The sequence below is a fragment of the Vombatus ursinus genome, unplaced genomic scaffold (assembly GCF_900497805.2).
Source record: "Vombatus ursinus unplaced genomic scaffold, bare-nosed wombat genome assembly UNPS02014810.1, whole genome shotgun sequence".
Classification (NCBI taxonomy): Eukaryota; Metazoa; Chordata; class Mammalia; order Diprotodontia; family Vombatidae; genus Vombatus; species Vombatus ursinus.
This window is the reverse complement of record NW_020954588.1, coordinates 41,651,768-41,672,262: the sequence shown is the minus strand read 5'-3', so window position 1 is coordinate 41,672,262 and position 20,495 is coordinate 41,651,768. Positions and strand designations below refer to the sequence as shown.

Below are 20,495 nucleotides of genomic sequence, written 5' to 3'. Positions count from 1 at the left end.
GAAAGGAAGAAAGTATTTACGGTCCTGTGGATTTCATGTTTCATGAAAAGTGAATGTTGTCTGAAATTGATGTGTTTTTTTAATTGAGGTGTTAGCACAAAAGTCACAGAATTCTAGGGAATTACTAGCAAGAAAAAGTGTTTTGCATGTTAGCAATTTTACTTTGTATATATTGCATCTTATGGGTGATTTTATGGTTACTGTTTTGGGAAAAGTACTTATTATCAGAATTAATGTCTTGTTATAAAGAAATGCATACAGAAAAGTGTATTTTTAGCAATCCCTCCTGAAAGGTCACAGTTTTGGGTGGTTGCAGGAACCTAACCCCCTATATTTTCATGAGTGCAATGTATCCATATTTGCAGTTTTTGCTTTTGAGCCATTTTCTAGGAATATTACCCCCACAGAAGTTGACGATTGACTGTCTATTCCTACAGAGGAAGAAATAGTCATTTAATGAAATAGAGAACTTTATCCTTGAAGAAAAGACTAGAATTGAGCAGAATCTTCGAAATAGACCAGATGATTCCTTTCCAAGGGTGATGTCTATAGAGGGTATACCTTTTCTGGTCCAGTGAGACATCATGGTGCCCCAAATATACATTTCTCTACTGTTGTCCAGTTTTTTCTTTCTTGATTTCAGTACTTAGCCCCTCTCATCTAGCTGTGTACAGAGGAATAGTCTAAGGTCTTACAGGTATGTGGATCTTCGTGTTTGTGGATGTACTTGGAGTTTAGAAATATCAAGGAGGCTTGGAAAGGTAAGGTCATCTCTTGGCCCTCATAACATGGCTCTAGTTCATCAGCTGTTGGGGTCATGTTGGTAACTTTCCTTCTCCAAGAATCAGCTGTGGTATATGAATGTAAATGGAATACTATTGTGCAGTAAGAAATGATGAGCAGGCAGATTTCAGAAAACCCTGGAAAGACTTACATGAACTGATGAAAAGTGAAATGAGCAGAACCAGGAGAACATGACACACAGTAACAACAAAAACAATGTGTGACGAGCAACTATGAAAGACTTAGCTCTTCTCAGCAATACAATGATCCAAGAAAATTACAAAGCAGTCGTGATGGAAAATGCTATCCGCATCCAGAGAAAGAACTGGTGGAGTCTGAATGCAAATTGAAGAATACTATTTTCACTTTATTTTTTTTTGCATGTTTTTTCCCTTTTGGCCTGTTTCTTCTTTCACTTGACTAATATGGAAATATGTTTTGCATGATTGCACATATATAACTAATATAGAATTCTTTACCATTTTAGGAAGAGGGGAGAAGAGGGAAGGAGAAAAATTTGGAACCCAAAATTTTGTAAAAATGAGCATTAAAATTATCTTTATATATAATGGAAAAAAGAAAAAAAAAGACTCATGCTGCTGAGGAAATCTCCCTCTAGAAATCAGTTGGTGAGTTTTCTATGTATCCACATGGGTATCTTCAGCTAACTCCTGTTTTTCTTTCCTAATCACTGGAATTGTTTCTTTTTGTGTCTTCAGAATTTCATGCTTGAGAGCACAAACATCCTTCTGTTGACTTCCCCTGTAGAATTGAAGTATCTATGCTCCTTCCTACCCATCCCTTCTCTGAACCCTTTGAGATCGGTTCACATAAAGTCCATAGTTGTCAGACTCTGGACAGTTTTCCTCTCTTTAAAACCAAAACTTGAGGAGGGAGAGATGCTTTCCCCCCAAGCTTCCCATCACTTCCACCCTAGCAATCAGTTCCATTCTGTAGGTGCGAATCAGACCCAGCAAAGAATTTCCTCTTATCAGCTCGCCCTTTGGAAGGATGACATTATCATTCAGAGTAAAAGGTCACCAGCTGCTCTGCCTTTTGTGGAGAGCTGCAATAGATGCCTGGCTGATTGAAGTTCCTCTGCACTGCTATAAGGACCACCCTGTGCCAGGCTTCTGGTGTTTCCCAGACTCTTCATCTGTTTTGTCCGGGTGGTCTGTGGTACACTCTGAGCTTCCATCCCTTTGTGAGTGTATCGATCTGACATCCTCATCTCCCAAAGACTGCAAGTTCTTTCATGGAAAAATAAGACCAGTGACTTGACTCTGAAACAGCCCGTCTTCATTTGATTTCTTGTCATTACCTCACAGAAGCCTTTCCCCAGCATCCGGGAGAGACTCAGACCCAGAATCAGCCCAAGGAAGTGGGAATCAGGAGAAGCCTTGGCGGCGGGGAGGGGTGGAAGACGATAGCGGCTTTCAAGTGTGTGAAGGACTGTTGTTCCTCCTTCATTGCAGGAAACCAGTGACATCACAGGGTGACGTCTTGACTTGCTCATAAACTGGATTTGAGTGAAGGGCTATCAAGTGGGGAAAAGATTAGATTGTTTAGGACGGAGCTGGGGGCAAGGTGGGGAAGATGTAAAGATGCAGATTTGGGGTTGGTGTAAAGAAAACATTTCCAAGCAGAAAAGCATAATCCAAACCCGTGATGACCCATGGAAGACCTAAGTGTCCTCCACCGAAGGCTGAATTGAGTGTCTGAGTTTCTCTGGGGACCTCGCTGGACAAGTGCTGCTGGAGGTACTCTTGCCCACAAGCGGCCAGTGCTGAGACTGGGCCAAGGATCACCACTTCTGCAAAAAGAACTCCAGTCACAAGCCAGGGAGCGTGAGAAGCAGAGCTCCCACAGGTACTCGGGCTCTGACACGTAGCCACCCTTCCTAAAATAACCATGGAATCACAGTGTATCAGGATTTGAAGGCACCTTGAGGAGAGCTTGGCATGGAATTCAGGATATCCTGGGGCTCAGGAGACCTGGATTTGGGTCCAGCTCTGTCACTACCTCTCTGTGACTCTGAACTGGACTCACTTTCCTCCTGTGCCTCAGTTTCCTTCTTTGTAATAATAGTGATATTTACACATCATCTTAAGATTTGCAAAGCATCTTGTGTGTTGTTTCAATTGAATTTGACAACAACCATGTGGAGTAGGTACAAAATATCATCCCCATTTTACAGATGAGGAAACAGCCTTACTTATTAATAATCTATACACAATTACATAAAGTGGCCCAGTGAACAGAGTGCTGGACCTAGAAGCAGGAAGACTGAGTTTGAATTCCGCCTCAGATACTTATTGACTGTTAGACCTTAGGTAAGTCCTTTAAATCTCTCCATGCCTTAGTTTCCCCAGCTGTAAAAATGGAGATGATAGTCATAACATCTACCTTCTAAGGTCCTTCCATGGATAAAATGAGATATTTGTAGAGTAATCTGCAAACTTTATCTCCAGCTTTTAATTAGTAAATTTGGAAAACCAGACCTCTCCTAACTCACAGGCACAGCACACGTCCCTTTCCACCACGCTCCACCAGCCTTCTCCAAGCCTTTTCTCCATCAGGTAGCTCCGATTTACCCCGTACACAGCTCCCTTCGTGTATGTTTGTTTGCGTGCTGCCCCCCCCGTTAGACTGTAAGCTCCTTGAAGGCAGGGACTCTTCTGCCTCTTTTTGTCTCCCCAGCGCTTAGCGCAGTGCCAGGCACACAGTAGGTGCTTAATCAATGTTGAGTGGTTGGTTGATGCAGTGAAGAGGGAATGGGCACTGGAGGAGGAGGTGATGGAGGTGGGAAGGGGAGAGGATGGGGTAGCGGGGTGCTCCCTCTCTTCGTGGGGGGGGCAGCGTAACCCCCGCGGGGCCAGCCCGGGATGCCGGCTATCGCCGCGGGGCAACCCTGGAGGGGGATCCCGCCGCGCACCGTCCAGACCCAGAGTGGCGCCCGCTCCGCCCGCGGCTCCGGCGCGCCTGCAGCGCTCCTTCCGGCCAGCAGGGGGCGCGGCGCCGCTCGGAGCCCCGAGCTCCCTCAGAAGGCCTTCGTGCAGGCCCAGCCTCTTTACTGTCCTTTGCTCCGGAAGTGTTCGAGCCCGGCCTCGCCGGTCCGGAAGTGAGCGGCCGGAGCCCGGCGTGACTTTGAGCGGCTCGTGCTGCGCCTGCGTGTGGAGCTGCCTGGGCCGGGAGACGCCGGGAGTGCGTGTGTTCGTCCGTCCGTCCGTCCGTCCGTCTGACTGACAATCCCGCGATGTGGCTGCTCCGAGTCCGGGCGGCGCTGGGCGGGCGCGGGCCTCGGCCCGGGAGGCAGGTACGGGGCGGGGTGACCTTCGGCAGCGCTGCCCCGCCCCCTCCTCAGTTTCCCCACGTGGGGCCCGAGGCCCGGGGGGGGGGGGGGGGGGGGGGGGGGAGGGTCCCCCGACCTCCGGCGGCCTAGGTTCAAATCTCACCAGCCGACCTCGGGCCGGTCTCTACCCGGCTTTGGGCTGGGGGAGGTGGGGAGGGGGTGTAGCACCGGCCGGCCGCGCCCCCGAACCTCCCTGGGCCTCAGTTTCCCCATCCCTGAGACGGGAGTGACGCAGAACCTCTCTGCCCGCGTGGCCGCGAATAACAAATGAGACGGTGTGAGTCGAGCGCTTTGCGAGCCCGAAGCGCTTTGGACGCGCCGCGAGCAGAGCGCCGCGCGAGCGTTGCGGTTCGGGCCCCGCGCCGGCCCTGGTCTCTGCGGCCGGCCCGGCGTGCCTCGGTGTCCAGGTGTGTCGAGCGGGCGGGGTGGCGGAGAGCCGGGCGCGGCAGGACTGCCGGCCGTCGCCGAAGCGCCGTCCCGCGGCGTCGGGGTGGACTGCCGGCCGTCGCCGAAGCGCCGTCCCGCGGCGTCGGGGTGGACTGCCGGCCCGCGGCGCGGCGCGGCGGGAGGGCTCCGAGGCTGCCGGGTAGAGAAAGCCGCGGAAATCGCAGCTGTCACGGCGAGGTGACGCCCTGCACGGACCGCTTTTTGTGAACGCCGTATTTGTGTTACTTAAGTGTAGTTATGTAATACCGAATATTTATTTACAAACGAATCAAGCAGGGTTATTGAGAAGCCCAGCCGAGATGAATGTATGTAAAGTGTTTTGGAAACTTCAACTAACAATAGCGGTGGCATTCATATGGCATCTACTGTTTGCGGGGCGCAAACATGAGTATCTCATTTGATCCTCACAGTAACTCTGGGAGGTCGGTGCTGTTATTAGCTCTTTTTTTAACCGTGGGGAAACTGAGGCAGACAGGGGTTCGATGACTGGCCAAGGATGGCACAGCCAGTGAGTGTCTGAGGCTGGCTTTGACCTGGGATGCGGTGCTCTTTCTCTTGCACCGAATGAAGATTTGTCGTCATCCCTCGGTGCTGGGGCTGGGGATCTGTGCCCCGACACAAGTCCTCGTGCCGCCTCCTCTGCCCTTTCTCTCTTCTCTTCACCTCCGGGTTTGGGGTGGAAGAACAGAGAGCGGGAGGAGGGCAGGAGAGAGAGAGAGACAGACCCTTTTTTATTTTTTTCCGTGGGTTGACAGACAAGGGGGCCACGGATCTATCCAGTCCACTTGCTGGCTTGGTTTCTGGGGCTGGGGGAGCTGTCAGCCAGGGTGAGCTTTGAGTCCGCGGATTCCCCTGATCAGCCCATCTGTGGTGCAGCCTTTTGGAAGTTGACTTGTGAGACATCTTGGGCCTACGTGATGGAAAAACGTGTTTCTTGTCCAAAGGAATAAAGGAAACCCCGTTTCATGCAGTGTTTTTACTTAGGTAACCCGCCTCACCTCTTTCTTGGGCTGCCTTAAAGCTGTCAGCTTTGCGAATGGCGCAGTAAGTAATGCTTTGTACCCAGAAAACCCAGGGAAGCAATGGATGCATTTATCGTCTGTAGTTTTGAACCTGTGACGTCTGGCAGAAGCTTGCCCTCAGCCTCCTCTCACTTGCCCACACAGGCAGGGTAGCCTCTACTGATCAGAAGCTCCTTTCACATCCAGAAGGTAGTATTTGCCACAGGGAACTGAATTCAGCTGCTAGTTTAGGTGAGTGAGGCTGGGCGAGGTTTCTGGGTCTAAAACATACTCAACCTATTCAGTCAACAAGAATTTCTCTTTAGGGCTAGGTGCCAGGTGATAGATCCTGGGAAAGGCAAAGCCCCATCCTTCCCTTAGGGAGCTCCCATTCTGGTGAGGGGGAGGGGAGGTGATGAACATAATCTCAGCTCACTGGGCCAAGGGAAGGGAAGGCAGGAGCAGAGGGTGGGGAGAGCCTGGGAAAGGCCTCCTTTGGAAGCTGGGGAAGGACACCTGGCAAGGGTGATGGACTGGTGTGGCTGGATTGTAAGGTCATGCAGTCCGTCAAGCAAGAAGCATTTATTAAGTGTTTATTGTGTGCCAGCTGCTCTGCTAAGCACTGGGGATGCTCATAGGAGGAAAAAGGAAATCAGTCCCTGCCCTCAAGGAGTTTACTGTCTGACGTGAGAAGATAACACATGAAAGGGATCTGGAGGGAGTTAAGAGAGGGAGTTACAGCTTAGATGTGAGGGGTGAGAGGCAGTGAGGAACCCAGGCTGACTCCTGGCTTGGGAGCCTGAGGAACTGGGAGGGTGGTGTTGCCCTCTACAGTAATAGGGCAGTTCGCAATGGGGAGGATTTAGGGGGAAAGAGAAAGTCAGTTCTGGCTTGGGCACGTTTGCTGAAGAGGTCTATGGGATGTCTAGTTAGAGAAGTCCGGAAGACAGCTGGTGATGTGAGACTGGAGGTCCACAGAGGCTGGGGCAGGATAGGAAGATCTGAGAACCGTCACCTTGGAGATGGTCATTAAATCAAGGGGAGCTGATGTGACCCCCAAGGGAAGCAGTGTAGAGGGAGGAGAGAAGAGGGTCCAGGACAGGGCCCTGAGGGACACCTAGGGTGTGAGGGCGTGATCTGGAGGGGGGTCTAGCAAAGGAGACTGAAGGGGGGCGGTCAGAGAGGTAGGAGGAGAACCAGGAGAGGGGGGATATCCCAGAAACCTAGAGAGGACGAGGGAGTGATCGACAGTGCCGGAGGCCTCAGAGAGATCCAGAAGGATGAGGCCTGGAAAAGGCCATTGAGTTTGACAGCTATGAGATCAGTGGGAACTTTGGGGAGAGCAGTTTGGTTGGGATGATGAGGTCGGAAGCTGGATTGTGAGAAGTCACATTGCATTTAGAGGGTTTCACATTGGCAAGAAGATACACGTCTTCGTGTGACCCACGGATGAAGGAGGAGATTGTAGGGGACGGCGAGATGGCCGAGGGATTTGAGGTGAGGAGAGAAGAGGCAGCTCTTAGCGAATGGCTTCGGAAGCCACCTTTCTGCTGTGGCCACGACCCCACTCGAGTTCAGATCTTTGCAGTGGCCTTACAGTTAGTCTTAAGTCCCTTCCCTGTCCAGTCTGTCTTATCCATGGCTGCCAAAGAGATTTTCTTGAAATACAGTTCAAGAGGCAGCTAGGTGGCACAGTGGATAGAGCTCTGGCCTTGGAGTCAGGAGGACCTGAGTTCAAATCCAGCCTCAGACCAGACACTTGACACTTATTAGCTGTTGTGACCCTGGGCAAGTCACTTAACCCCAATTGCCTCACCAAAAAAAAAAGAAAGAAAGACAGTTCATGTCTGACCATATTGCTCTTCTGTCCTCAGTAAACTCCAGTGGTTCCCCATGGATTCTAAGACCAAATATAAGCTTCGGTTATACATTTAAAGCCTTTTACCTGCCTTTACAGCATTATTATGTATCATCTGCCTCTCAGCATTCCATGTTCTAGCAAACTGGCCTTCTGGCTTTCCCTCACATGAGTCATTCATCGTCTGTCTCTGGGCCTTTTTCTCGGCTCTCTTCCACACTTCCAAAGCCCTCTCTCTCCAACTTCCATGGAAAGTCCTCCCAAAATGGTTAGAACTTCCCTCCAAAAATGGCCTTGCCTTTATTTTACACATGTTTTCATAAATCTAGTTACGTGTGTTTGTTACCTTCCCTGACGGGAGGTAAGCTCCTTGAGAGCAGGGCCTGTTTATTTTGTCCTGTATCCTCAGCATCCAGCACGGAGCCTGGCATATGGTAGGTGCTCAAAAAGTACGTGCTGGCTGCTCACGTGAGAACATGAGAGGAGCATGTACCACGTGGCCGAGGGACAGCTTGGACCCTGCAGGGCACATGTAACCACTAAGCAACAAGGAGGGGACCCCAAATGCAGCAGGGTGAAGGAGATGAAGAGGAAAATATCTGTGCTTTCATTCTGATGAAGGATGACTTCACAAAGAAAGGGAAAGTGAGCTACAGAGCTTCAATGTTAATAGAATAAGTAGCCTATGATGGTTTTGTAAAATCCTCCCTCACAATATACACTGAAGAAACGTACCACAGATGGGAGGATGAGTTTCATTCACTGTTTTGCCTCACCTCAGTGCCAGGGAAGTCTGGGGATCTGGCCCAGTCCCCTCCTGTTGCCTGTGAGGCCGTGTGTCAGCCCTAGCAGCCCGGGGCCTGCTTTTCTGTTGTCTCTGTTCTCCCTGTTCTGAGTGACATGGTGTCTGTCGTCCTGTGCTGGAGGAAGGCCTGCCCATGGAGCCAACCCTAATTGCCTCTTTGTAGATTTGAAAGTGGAGCCGACCCTGTCCTGTTTTTTCAGGTGAATTGGAAGAGTTGTCGATGGTGTTCAGGAGTTGTTCCTAATGAGAGGATCCGCAACATTGGCATTTCTGCTCACATCGATTCCGGGAAAACAACATTAACTGAGCGAGTGCTTTACTACACTGGAAGAATAGCGAAGATGCACGAGGTAGGAGGCGCTGTGGCCCCACATTCCAGACACGGGGTGATTGGTCACTGCTCTGACAGCTGCATTTCCATCATGGCTTACGAGACTCCACTAAAAAAGAAAAAAAAAACCAATACACTTTAAAATAGAAACATGATTTTTTTTTTTACCTCTGGCAGTGTTCAGCTACATTTTGATAAAAGTAAAAAACCTAAAAAAAAGTTAATTAATTAAAAAAAATTTTAAAAAAAGAAAGTAAAAACCTAAGTTCTTGGGGAGTACAAAGGAGAAAGGTCATGTTGATTTTGGGTGTTTGATGACATGGATGAAAGAAATTCTGAGACATGTGTGGCACTCTGTATTTCAGCATTTAGTTACACATGTCCCCAAAGAGGGGTCATCTTGTATGTCAGAGAGGCTGGCAGCAAAGTCCTTTTCATCTGTAAGCAAATTGCAGCAGACTCAGCGCCAGTGGGCCTATGTGGGGCTGGCTGATCACTTGCCCCTTGGTGGCCTTTTGAATGGCCAAGAAGAAGACGGGTCAGAATAGGTCATTTTGTGCTGTGGCGTTCAGGTCGATTCTTTCACTGCTCACGGCTGCCTTGACTTTGGGAATAAGTCAGACTTTGCAGCTTCGGGGTCGGGTGAATCTTGGTCTTAGAATCCGTTTAGTTTGCTCTCTCAGTCAGGATCCTGTCACATTGGAATCTTTCCTTTCTCATGGTGTGCATGGGTGTGTGTAAGTCTGCCTCTTTTTTGGCTTTTAGGTGAAAGGTAAAGATGGAGTTGGTGCCGTCATGGACTCCATGGAACTGGAGCGACAGCGCGGAATCACCATCCAGTCTGCAGCCACCTACACTCTGTGGAAAGATGTGAACATCAACATTATAGACACACCCGGTGCGGAAGTGGTTAGGACCTTTACCTCCCCTGCTCCCAGTCCCTGGTCCTTAATGTGCTGCTGTGACCTTGGGCAAGGCCCCTTCCGGCTCAGAGTCTGTCCTCCAGTAACACCAGCTGCATTTACGTAGGGCTTTAAAGTTTACCTGATTTCTGCTCCACGATAAGCAGGTTGTTCTGGCACCGCAGAGTCTGAGCCTCCTTTTATTGATGAAGAGACATCCTCAGAGAAGTCACAGGCCTTGTCCTTGTCACCGAGCTAATGAATGGGGAGGCAGGACTCAAACCCAGCAGCCCAGGACATCGTCCACCGTGCCATGTGGGCAGTCAGTCATAGATAATGTGCTCGGTTCTGTGCCAGGCGCTGAGATGATGCCCAGACACAAGTGATTAATGGGATGCCAGACGCCACGGGGTCCTTGGCACCTTGGGTTCCTGATCCCAACACTTAAATACTTCCTCTAACAGTTGCCTTGTGATTCAAAATGGATTACAAAGTACTAGGGTAATTGGATTTGGTGTCCACTTAATTAATTCATAGCCAAAGTGACTAAATTGGGACCTTTAGCTCCTCCCATCTTTATGTAATTTGTTCTGGAGCTGTCCACACCCGGTGTGATATCATGTGTGTGGTACCCAGGCCCTGTGCTAAGCACGCTCCCCAAGAAGCCTACCTTTCCCCGGTGCCGTGTCAGTGACCTCCTTAGAGAGGCAGGTGTGAAGGGAGTGACTAAGAGCTCCTCATGGTCACTGAGCCCTGTCATTGGGCTGCAGCATTGTCCTTTCAGTTGGTGGGCTTACCGAAGTGCTGCTCAGAGTGGCTGGTGAGCCTGGATGGAAGAGCTGAGAGGACCTGCTGGGCTGGCACCCTGGCTGCTCTTCTGTACCATCACCGGCCACTTTTGTCTCCTTAGGGCACGTGGACTTCACGATTGAAGTAGAGAGGGCATTGCGAGTGCTGGACGGCGCCGTCCTGGTTCTCTGTGCAGTTGGAGGCGTTCAGTGCCAGACGATGACTGTCAACCGTCAGATGAAACGATACGACGTTCCGTTTCTAACCTTCATTAATAAACTGGACCGGATGGGCTCTAACCCATCCAGGGCACTGCAGCAAATGAGGTACTGAGAGGTGGGGCTCATCCCACCTGGCTGCTGGGAATGTGCTGTGGAGGGAGGTGAGGGGCTGCCTCGGACCCTTGGGGCCTCGCTGCAGCTGGTCCTGGCACCCACCCGTGGCCCAGGATTTCTGAACTGCTTTATCTCCCTCAGTAACCAGAGTCAGCCGTGCTGCTGAGACATTTTAGACCTCGGTGTGCGTATTTGTTTACTGTCCTTTAGGCATGAATTTTATGATTCTAAGTGTTGTGCAAATTTAGAATGATGCCCAGCCCCAAATGTGCAGTGTCTGGCACATGGTAGATGCTAATAATAATAATAATAATGATAGTAATGATGATGATGATGATAACAGTAGTAGTGATAAAAACAGTAGTGCTGTTGTGCTTTTTAGATTGCTGAGCACTTTAAATGTGTTATCTCATCTGATCCTCACAACAATCCCGTAAGGTCAGCGTTATTATTATCCCCACTTTACAGGTGAAGGCACTGAGGCTGAGAGGCTGTGACTTGCTCAGTCATACAGATCATGTCTGAGACAGGATTCAAACTCAGGGCTTCCTGATCCCCAGTCCTGCCCTGTACTCCCAGCACCATGTAGCTGCCTTAAATAAATATTTATTAATTGACTGATGATTTCATCAGTTTGGGGAAAGATTGGCATGTGAACAGCTATGGCCTGTGTAGATGAAGGCTCATCTGTGACGTAGATTAATCCTGGGGCATTGTCTGGCGTACCGAAAAGTGAAGTGACTTACTCAGGGTCACAAAGCTGGTCTGAATCTCAGTTGGATTTTAAATCCAAGTCTTCCAGGCCCAACATTTCATATGCTATGTAACTGCCTGTTAGAACCCACAACAGAGATATGTTTTCCTTGAATTGGGAATTCCCCGGTGAGAAAACTGCCCAATTCAGGTCAGCTCCTTCTCCACAAGCAGAGAGTCCTGAAGGCTGCTTAGAATCCTAAGAGGTTAAGTGACGGGCCCAGGTTCCCCTGTATGTCAGAAGGACTTTCTGGCTTTGAGGCCAGCTCTCTTCATTATATCGTGCTGCCTTTAAACCCCAGAATAGCCTAAACAAATATTAAGGAAAACCTAAAAATGTGATAGGATCATCTTTAACTTTAACCTTTATGTTAGGAATTGCAGTTAATAACCTTTAAATTACTGGAGGATAAAATGAAATTCTCTTTGGTTTGTTATTTCTGCTGACACCTACAGTAACCCAAGTAAATCATCTTCCTTACTTTAAAACTGTCATTTGGAATCATTTGTAGCATTCAGCATTTTACAAGTTCAGTGCTTTGCTTTCTTCCTGGCCTTCATGATGATAGACAGGCTGGAGCATTATCATTCTCTCTCACAGATAGGAAAATGCATCCGTAGAGAAGTCGGTTGGCTTGCTGAGGCCACAGCAAGTCAAGAAGGGCAGAGATTTTGTAGATGGCAAGGGTCCTTTCTGTCCTGGGTACGTGGCTGTAGAGAAGTCAAGGCAGAGTTATCTGGCAGTCAGCCCTAGGTTCTTCGTTTGAGTCTGACTTATGTAGTTGTTCAAAACTGTAAAGCTGAATTTGTTCGTATTTAAATGCTGGGAGTTCTGGAGTAGCAAATGAGGGCTCTGTCTAAACTCAAAATGTGAAGTAGTTACTTAACTAGTGCTTTGCCACCTTCTTCCTTATAATCCCAAATGCATTTTTTATTTTCCAGATCAAAGTTAAATCATAATGCAGCATTTGTACAGATACCCATTGGCTTGGAGGGTGATTTTAAAGGCATCATAGACCTCATTGAGGAGCGGGCCATATACTTTGATGGAGACTTTGGGTGAGTGGCAAAACTTTGGAATTTGGAGAGCAATGAAATAAGAAAGAGTGAAAATTAATTCCTTTCAAAAGATAGTATCTCTTGGAAATTTGGTTGGAATGATTTCTTCCAAAATATTTATTGAAAAATTACATCTAATCTCTCTTCACTGAAGTCCAGCTACTACAGAAAGCTGATATAAAGATTTTTGTTTGTATGGTCTTTTTTTTTTTAATGATCTCTCTGGGCATGGGCCCAGTAGTAGAGTAGAGTAGCTGGCTCCAAGGTTGTGAGATTTAGTGACCTTTTGGGCAGAGCCCCAAATGGCTTTCCAGAATAGCCAGGCTGATGTGAAGCTGCGCCAGCATATGTTCATGTGCATGTTTTCCTGCACTCCCTCCAACATTCGCCATTTTCCTTTTATGTCATCTTTGCCCTGCTGATGGGTGTGACATGGGGCTGCTGTAATTTGCATTTCTTTAGTGGTGATTTGGAGCATCTTTTTTTTTTTTGGTGGATAGTTTGAATTTCTTCCTTCAAAAAGTGCCCATAAAGGGGGACAAGAAAGATGGAGGCTGAAAGTAATGGCTGTTGAATTTGGCAATTAGGTAGTCGTTGGTGACATTTGAGAAGGCAATTTCATAGGAGTAGTCGGGGAAAACTTTTGATGTGTTGCAGCGTGGGGGAGGACAGAGAAGTGAGATGGACATCTGGATGGGAGAGAAAGGCCAAAGGAAAGTATTTTTAGGATTGGGGAAATCTGAGCATGTTAGTTGTGTGTTTTGTCCTTCAGAAGGACCACGGCATCAGGCAGATGACGCCGTGATTTGCAGGTGAATTGGATTTCAGTGAGGCCGGGCTGTGCAAAATCACCCGCCTCATTTTCTCCTCCTGAGCCATCTGGGTCCAGTGGCCAGATACAGATCAGGAGGACTGAAGATGGCCCTGTGAGCATGTTAGTAAGTAGGTGGGAAAGAGCCATTCCATAGGGAGATGTTGAGGATTCATGAGAATGGGGGAAGGACGGCTAGATCAGGGTCCTGAAGGAGACGGGCAGGAAGGGGATCCAGGGGATGGGCCATGGAAGGAAAGAAGACAGAATGGGCAGTGATGCCCAGAGGCTTTCAGGATTGAGCAGAGGGAACTGAGGGAAGCTCACACTGCATGCCTTCCAGCCTTCCAGAAAAGGTCTCATCTTCTGAACCAAAAGACTTTCTCTTCCAGGCAGACCATCCGATATGCTGAAATCCCAGCAGAATTTAGGGCGGCAGCGACTGACCACCGCCAGGAGCTCATTGAATGTGTTGCCAATTCAGATGAGCAACTTGGAGAGCTGTTTTTGGAAGAAAAGGTCCCCTCAGTGACAGACCTACAGGCAGGTATTCTTAAAATGCACCTTACATTGGCAGAGAAGCAGTAACATCTTGGCATTTTTTTCTTTCTGGAAACAGCATTTCTATTGGCCTCATGGCTGATGGAGGAAATAATGACAAAAAAAGTTTGAGGTCTTGGGAAAATGTTTGTCACAACATGTCATGTTAAGTAAATAATGCCTTGTACGTTATTTTGGGATAGAAAAGAAGGAATAATAATATATGCTTTGAGGAAGACACATCATAAACATAATTAGCTAATTGGCTATGCCCTTTCCACAGAAGAAAATAAATATAGAAGCATAGAAAAAATTTGGAGAGCGTTTATCTCGATGTCAGAACTGTGTCTTGACTGGTACCTCCCCTGCCCTACCACTTGAAGAATTTTTCAGTTTTCTATTAACTGATGTAGTTTCAAATCTCGTGTTAGAGGACTTGCTAATATAAATGTTTCTTGAGTGTTTTATGTACATTTGGAAGCTATGAACCATCCTTTTAGCTACCATGCTTTTAGCCAAACAAAAAGAACTTGATTCCTCTGTGGACCCACTTATTGCTTATTTTGCCTTTAATTCTATCAGGTGTCCTTGGCAGATTAGCTAAGACTGTGCACACATAAAGAATTGTCATCTCTTGGGTCTCATGTACCTCTAAATACCTTTACTGCCCAGCCAGTATTCAAGAAGGTGACAAGCCTGCTGGAGAGGGAAGGCGGACATGCAGAATGGAGGTGGCCCTTGGCCCAGACAGCACTTGGCAGTTTCACAGCCCTCAGTTGAGGGTGTTCTCACCTTCCTTAGAGCATATGTGTCTCACTGGGGAGCCAGGTTAAGGCTGACGTCAATAGAAACTTGGGAAACAAACTTTTGTAGGTTGGTTTGCTCCAGTTTCTCTCTGTCTCTCTCCCTCTCCCCTTCCCTTCCTCTCTCTCTCCCTCTCTCTCCCTCTCCCTCCCTCTCTCTTTCTCTCTCTTTCTCTTTTTTTCTCTCCCTCCCTCCCTCCCTCTCTTCCTCCCTCTCCTGCATCTCCCTTTCTACAAAAGCAGAATAAGCCTGGGCAGAGCCTTCCTGATTCCTGAGGCCCCTTGATTCTTTCACTGTCCACACTGACCAGAGCAGGTAGAGACCAGAAGGAGTATGATCAGGCACAAGCCACAAAACCTGGCATGCTGAGTACCAGAGGTACCAGAGTACCTCTCCCCATGCCAGTCCTCCCTGCTGCCTCCAGCTCATCTTCCTTCTGTACCAGTCTTGGGCAGGTTACTCTTCTCCTCAGAAGTCTTTGGTGGCTCCCTGAGGCCCACCTGGGGAGGCCCCTCTGCCATTCGTGCCTTCTCTCCCATTCCTCCACTCTATCTACTCGCTGTCCAGGAGTCTTCTCTGCCCAAGGTGCTAGCCAAGCCCAACTGTTGGCTACTTGGTTGCCCGCCTCCTCATTCTGAGGGACAGAGGCAGGAAGGCAGAAGCTCTGGGGGAGCACTGGCCTTAAGGGGTCAGGAGGAGAATGCAAGGTCAGCCACAGGCCGGTGAACTCTAGTTTCTGCTCACGCCAGCAGCAGATCTGGCCACCTTGGCAACCGAGTATTTAGGCTATTTCAGTATTTCCTGTGTTCTGTAACAAATGCTCACTCCCCCTCTTCTCTATAAAAGATGAAGGAGTTGGAAAAAGTTCCCTTCATGACTGCTTTCAGCTCTAGAATGCTTTGGTTCCACTATCCTTTCTTTTGAGCTCGCTCTGTTTCCCCCATAAGAGCCCTTCTGATTGACAGTGTCAAGGGCATTGTAAAGTTGCTTGTGCTGTCTAGTATGCCGGGCTCTCTGGGCAGACCCCCTTGTCCTGTACCACAGTTTGTAACATAAAGCCATTTTTCTGTCATGGTGGCTCAGATTTCTGTAGTACTTTAGGTGTACAAGTTCTTCTGATTCAGAGCCTTGGGAGGTAGGCAGGGCACTTGGACACTTTGATCCTCTCGGTAAACACCAGTCCTTCTTGTCCTGCAGTCTCCTGCCACTGTCCCCTCACCTGGAGTGGACTCTGGTTCTTCCTTTAAGGCCTAGCCGAGGAGCTGCTTCTGCCCTGATTCCACGGCTCGTTTGACCTTTCCTCCACACTGACCACATTGTAACTTCTACACAATTAGCTCTCATCCAGGAGGTGCCTTCCCCCGAGACTGAAAGCTTCCGGAAGCCATGGACTGTGCCAGTTCCTCATCTTTATGTTCCCAGTGCTTCACCCAGTAGCCAGTATAGAACACCTATTGAATTAAAATAGAAGAAGGTGGGGCAGCTAGGTGGGGTGGTAGATAGAGCACCGGCCCTGAAGTCAGGAGGGCCTGAGTTCAAATCCGGCCTCAGACCAAACACTTGACACTTACTAGCTGTGGGACCCTGGGCAAGTCACTTAATCCCAATTGCCTAAAAAAATAAAATAAAATAAAATAGGAGAAGATACAGACATATGTGGTAACACCTGCAAGAAAGACCTGAGCCTGGACCATGGCTGTTACAAAACCTTGGCTCTAAATTCAGAGGCGATTTATCCTTATAGTTACTAACCAGTGGGTTGTCCGGTTTCCTGTTTGCCATGGATTAGAAGTACTATTCAGTTTAAACACATTTAAGTGGCTACTGTGTGACAGTGCCATATAGGCACTGAGAGAGCTATAAACTTGGGCTCTGGGGGCTCCTCAGCCTCCTCATTAGAGGTCTCCTTTGTGGATAGGATGGGAGAGCCCCAGATCCACGGCAGTAGCGGGCTGCCAGTCTGAGTGAAGAGATTGTTGCCCTGGAGTGATCCAGGGTTGAGTTGGGCCTTAGAGACTTGCTGGGGATGGTGGAGAGTTGCTGTTTCAGGTGAGAGAAACAGTCCCTTAGTGTTGGATCCTCTCCTCTGAGATGGCGTTTCTCTGGGTTGTACGTGCTTGGCCTCTTAGCATCTGAGCTCTCTTTGCTCTTCTTTTTCTCTTCTGTGCTTTGTGCTGTGCCTGACATAAAGTGGGTACTCAGTATAGGCTTGTGGAGAGATTGACCGAGCAGAAGTGCAGCAGAAGAAAAGGCCTGACTGTGTGCAGGCCGTAGACTGAATGGAGGCAGGTACACATACCATAGTAGTAACTTTCGGTCCTGCAGAGACCAACTCTGTGACCTTAGGGAAATGACTTCTCTTGGCCTTGGTTACCTGACCTTTGTAACAAGCAGACCGAATGGGATGAGGGATGCATAGCCAACGTTTCTGCCAGCTCCAATGTTCTTGAATTCTCCCATTTTCCAAAAGGACTAGCTAAATTTTATGAGTCTTAATCTGGTAATATTTGAGGTACCATATTAAAAAAAATTGTGTTTTCTTTCATGGTGCTGCTTGGTTAAAAGAAAAAATTTGCAAAGACAGAGTCCTTATAGTGTGTGCTCTCCAGTTAGACCAAGTCATGCGTAGATCTAATGGGCTGTCGCAGGGAGAGGATTCCTCTTCCTTCACGATCTCTGCAATGTGGAAAAGCTGCTGTGTGGAATCAGGTTGTCTGGTGCGGGTGGAGCGTCCCCCCACCGTCATGCCCGGGACCTTGGTTTGTAGGCACTTCGGAGTAGGGCTGAGCACTTGCCAAATGCATTTGATTCTTCCAGACACGCAGAAGATCTAATTGGGGGAGAAAGTTCATCGTGACTTTGAAAAGTCATTTTGGAAAGCTAATTTCGGCTCTGTCTTTGGATATGGAGCATGGATAGCTGTTAACTTATATTACCGAATCGTAGTAAGAGATCTGCCCTTTTTACCAAGTCAGACTAGAGTGTCTGAAGTGTGCACCGCGTGGTTTTCGGTTTCCCACGTTTGAAGTGTAAAGGACAAGGTCTAGGTAATAGTTCCATGTGGTAGCGCTCCTGCTGGGAGAACAGGCCGTGGGAGGCACACGAGGATTAGTCACTTTAAGCAGTGTTAGCTTTCGGCATAAAAATCCGAGAAAGTTTTAGTGTTTTAGCTAAAAAGGATAGCAAGTGAACTGTGTCTGGCTTGTCTTTAGGCCTGATTCTTCTCGGAGCCCTGGGGAAAGCCTGCATCCCCAAGGAAGGAATGGCCTGACCTGACGAGGCGGGGGAGTGAGTGTTCAGCCCTGGCTCAGCTCAGGGCCTGGGACATGAGCTGGGAGCCAAAGTAGGAGTGATGCCGGAGTGAAGGACTCTTGGCCTCGGGGTTTTTGTCGGTGGTTGGAGAGGGAAAGGGCGCCAGGCTCACAGCGTCATCACCTTGTATCGGTCCACCTCTTCTGGTGCGTCACAACTCCTTCATCCTTATCCGTCCAGGCTATGACTCCCATTCTCTTCGCCCCTCACTTCTTTGCCAGGTCATCGATCACTTCAGCGCTGCCCACCCACTTCTCCCTTTTCTCTCACTTGTTGGTGAGTTCTTTCACCTCTACATCATTCTCTGCTGTAGAATCCCTTCCTCCCACTAATGTCCCCTGTCCTCTGCCCAGCCCAACCCTGGATCATTCCTACCTTCTGCATCCTTCACTCTGATTTCACGTGCTGCTGAGCAGAGGAGAAAATCCTGAAGTCGTAGTGATGGCAACTGGGACCGAATCTCAGCTGAGCCCTCCCCCTGCAGCATGGATAAGGTCAGTTTCATTTCTCTGAAAGGTGACCAAGCTGCCAAGGGGGGGGCCTCACCCGATACCCCCTCTTCTTGTTGTTCCTGACTGCCTACGTGTGTAAGAAGGCCCACCCATGTGGGGCTGGGGCCTTCAGACTTGGCTTCCTTTCTATGCTGTGGCAAAAGGAGCCTCCTTTTGGTAGCTGTTGAATGGCTTATGAGTGCCTCCTTTCCTCCTGAATTACTGGTGTTTGCCTGAGTCAGGCAAACTGTGCTACAGGGCAGTGGCTGGGCATTGTCCATTTACCTTCTCAGGCTTCCTCAAGCACCTCCCCCCTTTCAGCTGCCTCCTGCTACAGGAGTAGGAGCAGCACCAGGTGCAGCAGGAATAGTGGAAGCAGGTGCAGGAGTGGCTGGTGCAGTAGTAGTAGTAGTAGCAGCAGCAGCTGCAGCAACCATCCTCTCCCAGGATCTCTCAGTCACCCCACTGCATGGCCCTGTCTCAGCAGCAAGATTTTCTCCTCTCCTGGTTTTCCCCCGTCTGACGGCTCCTCCTCAGCCTCCTTTCTGGACAGTCAGTAGGTCCTGCCCACTATCCGTGGCTGCCCTCTGAAGCCTGCCCTGAGCCCTCCTCACCCCGTAGACTGTCTCACGGGGTGATCTCCTCAGCTCCCGTGCCTGCCTGTGATTCCCAGGTCCCCATCTCCAGCCCTCGTCTCTGTCCTTGAGGTTGGCGCTTCATCTTCAGCTTCCTTTCTGAATCCTAGCGCCGCTGCATGGTCTCTCCGTTAATGTAGATGAACCAGATAAGCAAGAAAACCATAGAGTCTGTGAGTGAATGATGATTCAAACTTTCGGTTTCATTTCCCCAGCCACAAAAGGAGAGTTCTCGACCTTGGAGGTCCTTCCCACTCTAAATCTGTGACCCTGGCAGTGCCTCCAGATAAGGGGCGTTTGTCGCCCGCTGGTGGCTGCAGATTCTTGGTATTACTAGGAATGCAAGCATGGCAGCAGGTGGAGCACATGATGGCTCCCCTTCCTAGGGCACAATATTGTGCCGGTGTGGGGGATGCCAAGTGAAAAAAAGTGTAGGGGGAGGTACATGTAATGTAATGTAACCTACTGATTATTAGAGAGAGATTCAGGGCCTAGGAGCTCCTCGCTGGTTGTCTGCCGTGGGGTCAGGGCTCAGCGCAGGTCCTTCCAGTGTCTCCCCAGGCTCTCTGTTCTTGGGCCTGAACTCGGATCCTTCCTTAGGCACTGACTGGTTGTAGGGCCCTGAGCAAGTTCCCTAGCTTCTGTGGTTTTCACCAGCCGGAGGAGTCCACAACACAAGGAAGGTCAGGGATCCCTGGTTCAGAATTTGTTTTGTCATAGGAACAGCGTTGTCTGTGGTAGTTAGATTCCCCAAAGCTCGTGGAGCATCTTCCGTCCGTGACATCGGTTTAACCGATTCTCTTCAGGTTGCCCGGCGTCCGGAGCCTCCTCCTCATCTCGCTCGCCCAGTTTCACCGTCCCCTTCGTGAATGCTGCTTCCCAGCCCTTAGAGTGCCTATTGGCATGCGGCCCTGTCCCTCGGCTGAGCCTTTTTCTCCCAGGTCCAGGGAATTGCCAGCTCGGATGGTTTTCTCAGTCCTTGGTCTGGAGCTCTGTGCCGTCTTTGACCATTCTCCTCTTGAGCCTCCCCTCTGCTTTGGGTTTTCATGACATTGCCATCTCTTGGTTCTTCTTCCTTCCTCCCTGACTACTCCTCAGACTACTTTTTGGAGTCATCATCCAGAGCGTACCCCCTAATGGTGGATGTACCCTTCAAGGCTGTGTCCTGGGTAAATCTGGAACAATTTTGCTAGTTTGGTCCGGTCTTGTGATTTCATTGGTGCAGGGAATTCTTGACGAGGAAATCATCTTAACCAACACAGATCCAAAAGTTTTGTGACTTAAATGTGTAATTACTTGGTCTTCCTGCCTTGTTTCTCTACGTTCTAGTCCATCATCCATAAAATTGCCAAAGGCATTTTCACGAAGTGCTGATCTGGCCATGTCGTTTCCTACACAGTGAGCTCTAGTGGCTCATCAGGCCCTTGACAGCTTGGCCCAGACTTCTCTCTCCAGCCCCACTGTGCATTGCTGCCTCCTGCACTGTG

At 49.1% G+C, this 20,495-nt stretch overlaps 1 protein-coding gene across 1 annotated transcript in view; it reads left to right on the top strand.

Annotated features, from left to right (window-relative positions):
• The first annotated feature begins 3,995 nt into the window (after positions 1 to 3,995).
• Positions 3,996 to 20,495, top strand: part of GFM1 (G elongation factor mitochondrial 1) — a 46,780-nt gene continuing 30,280 nt past the window's right edge. Inside the window, exons 1-6 of the mRNA XM_027875834.1 lie at positions 3,996 to 4,099; positions 8,447 to 8,596; positions 9,343 to 9,475; positions 10,390 to 10,594; positions 12,299 to 12,415; positions 13,619 to 13,769. Coding sequence (XP_027731635.1) covers positions 4,040 to 4,099; positions 8,447 to 8,596; positions 9,343 to 9,475; positions 10,390 to 10,594; positions 12,299 to 12,415; positions 13,619 to 13,769 — 816 coding nt within the window. The 5' untranslated portion in view covers positions 3,996 to 4,039. The remainder of the gene's footprint in view (positions 4,100 to 8,446; positions 8,597 to 9,342; positions 9,476 to 10,389; positions 10,595 to 12,298; positions 12,416 to 13,618; positions 13,770 to 20,495) is intronic.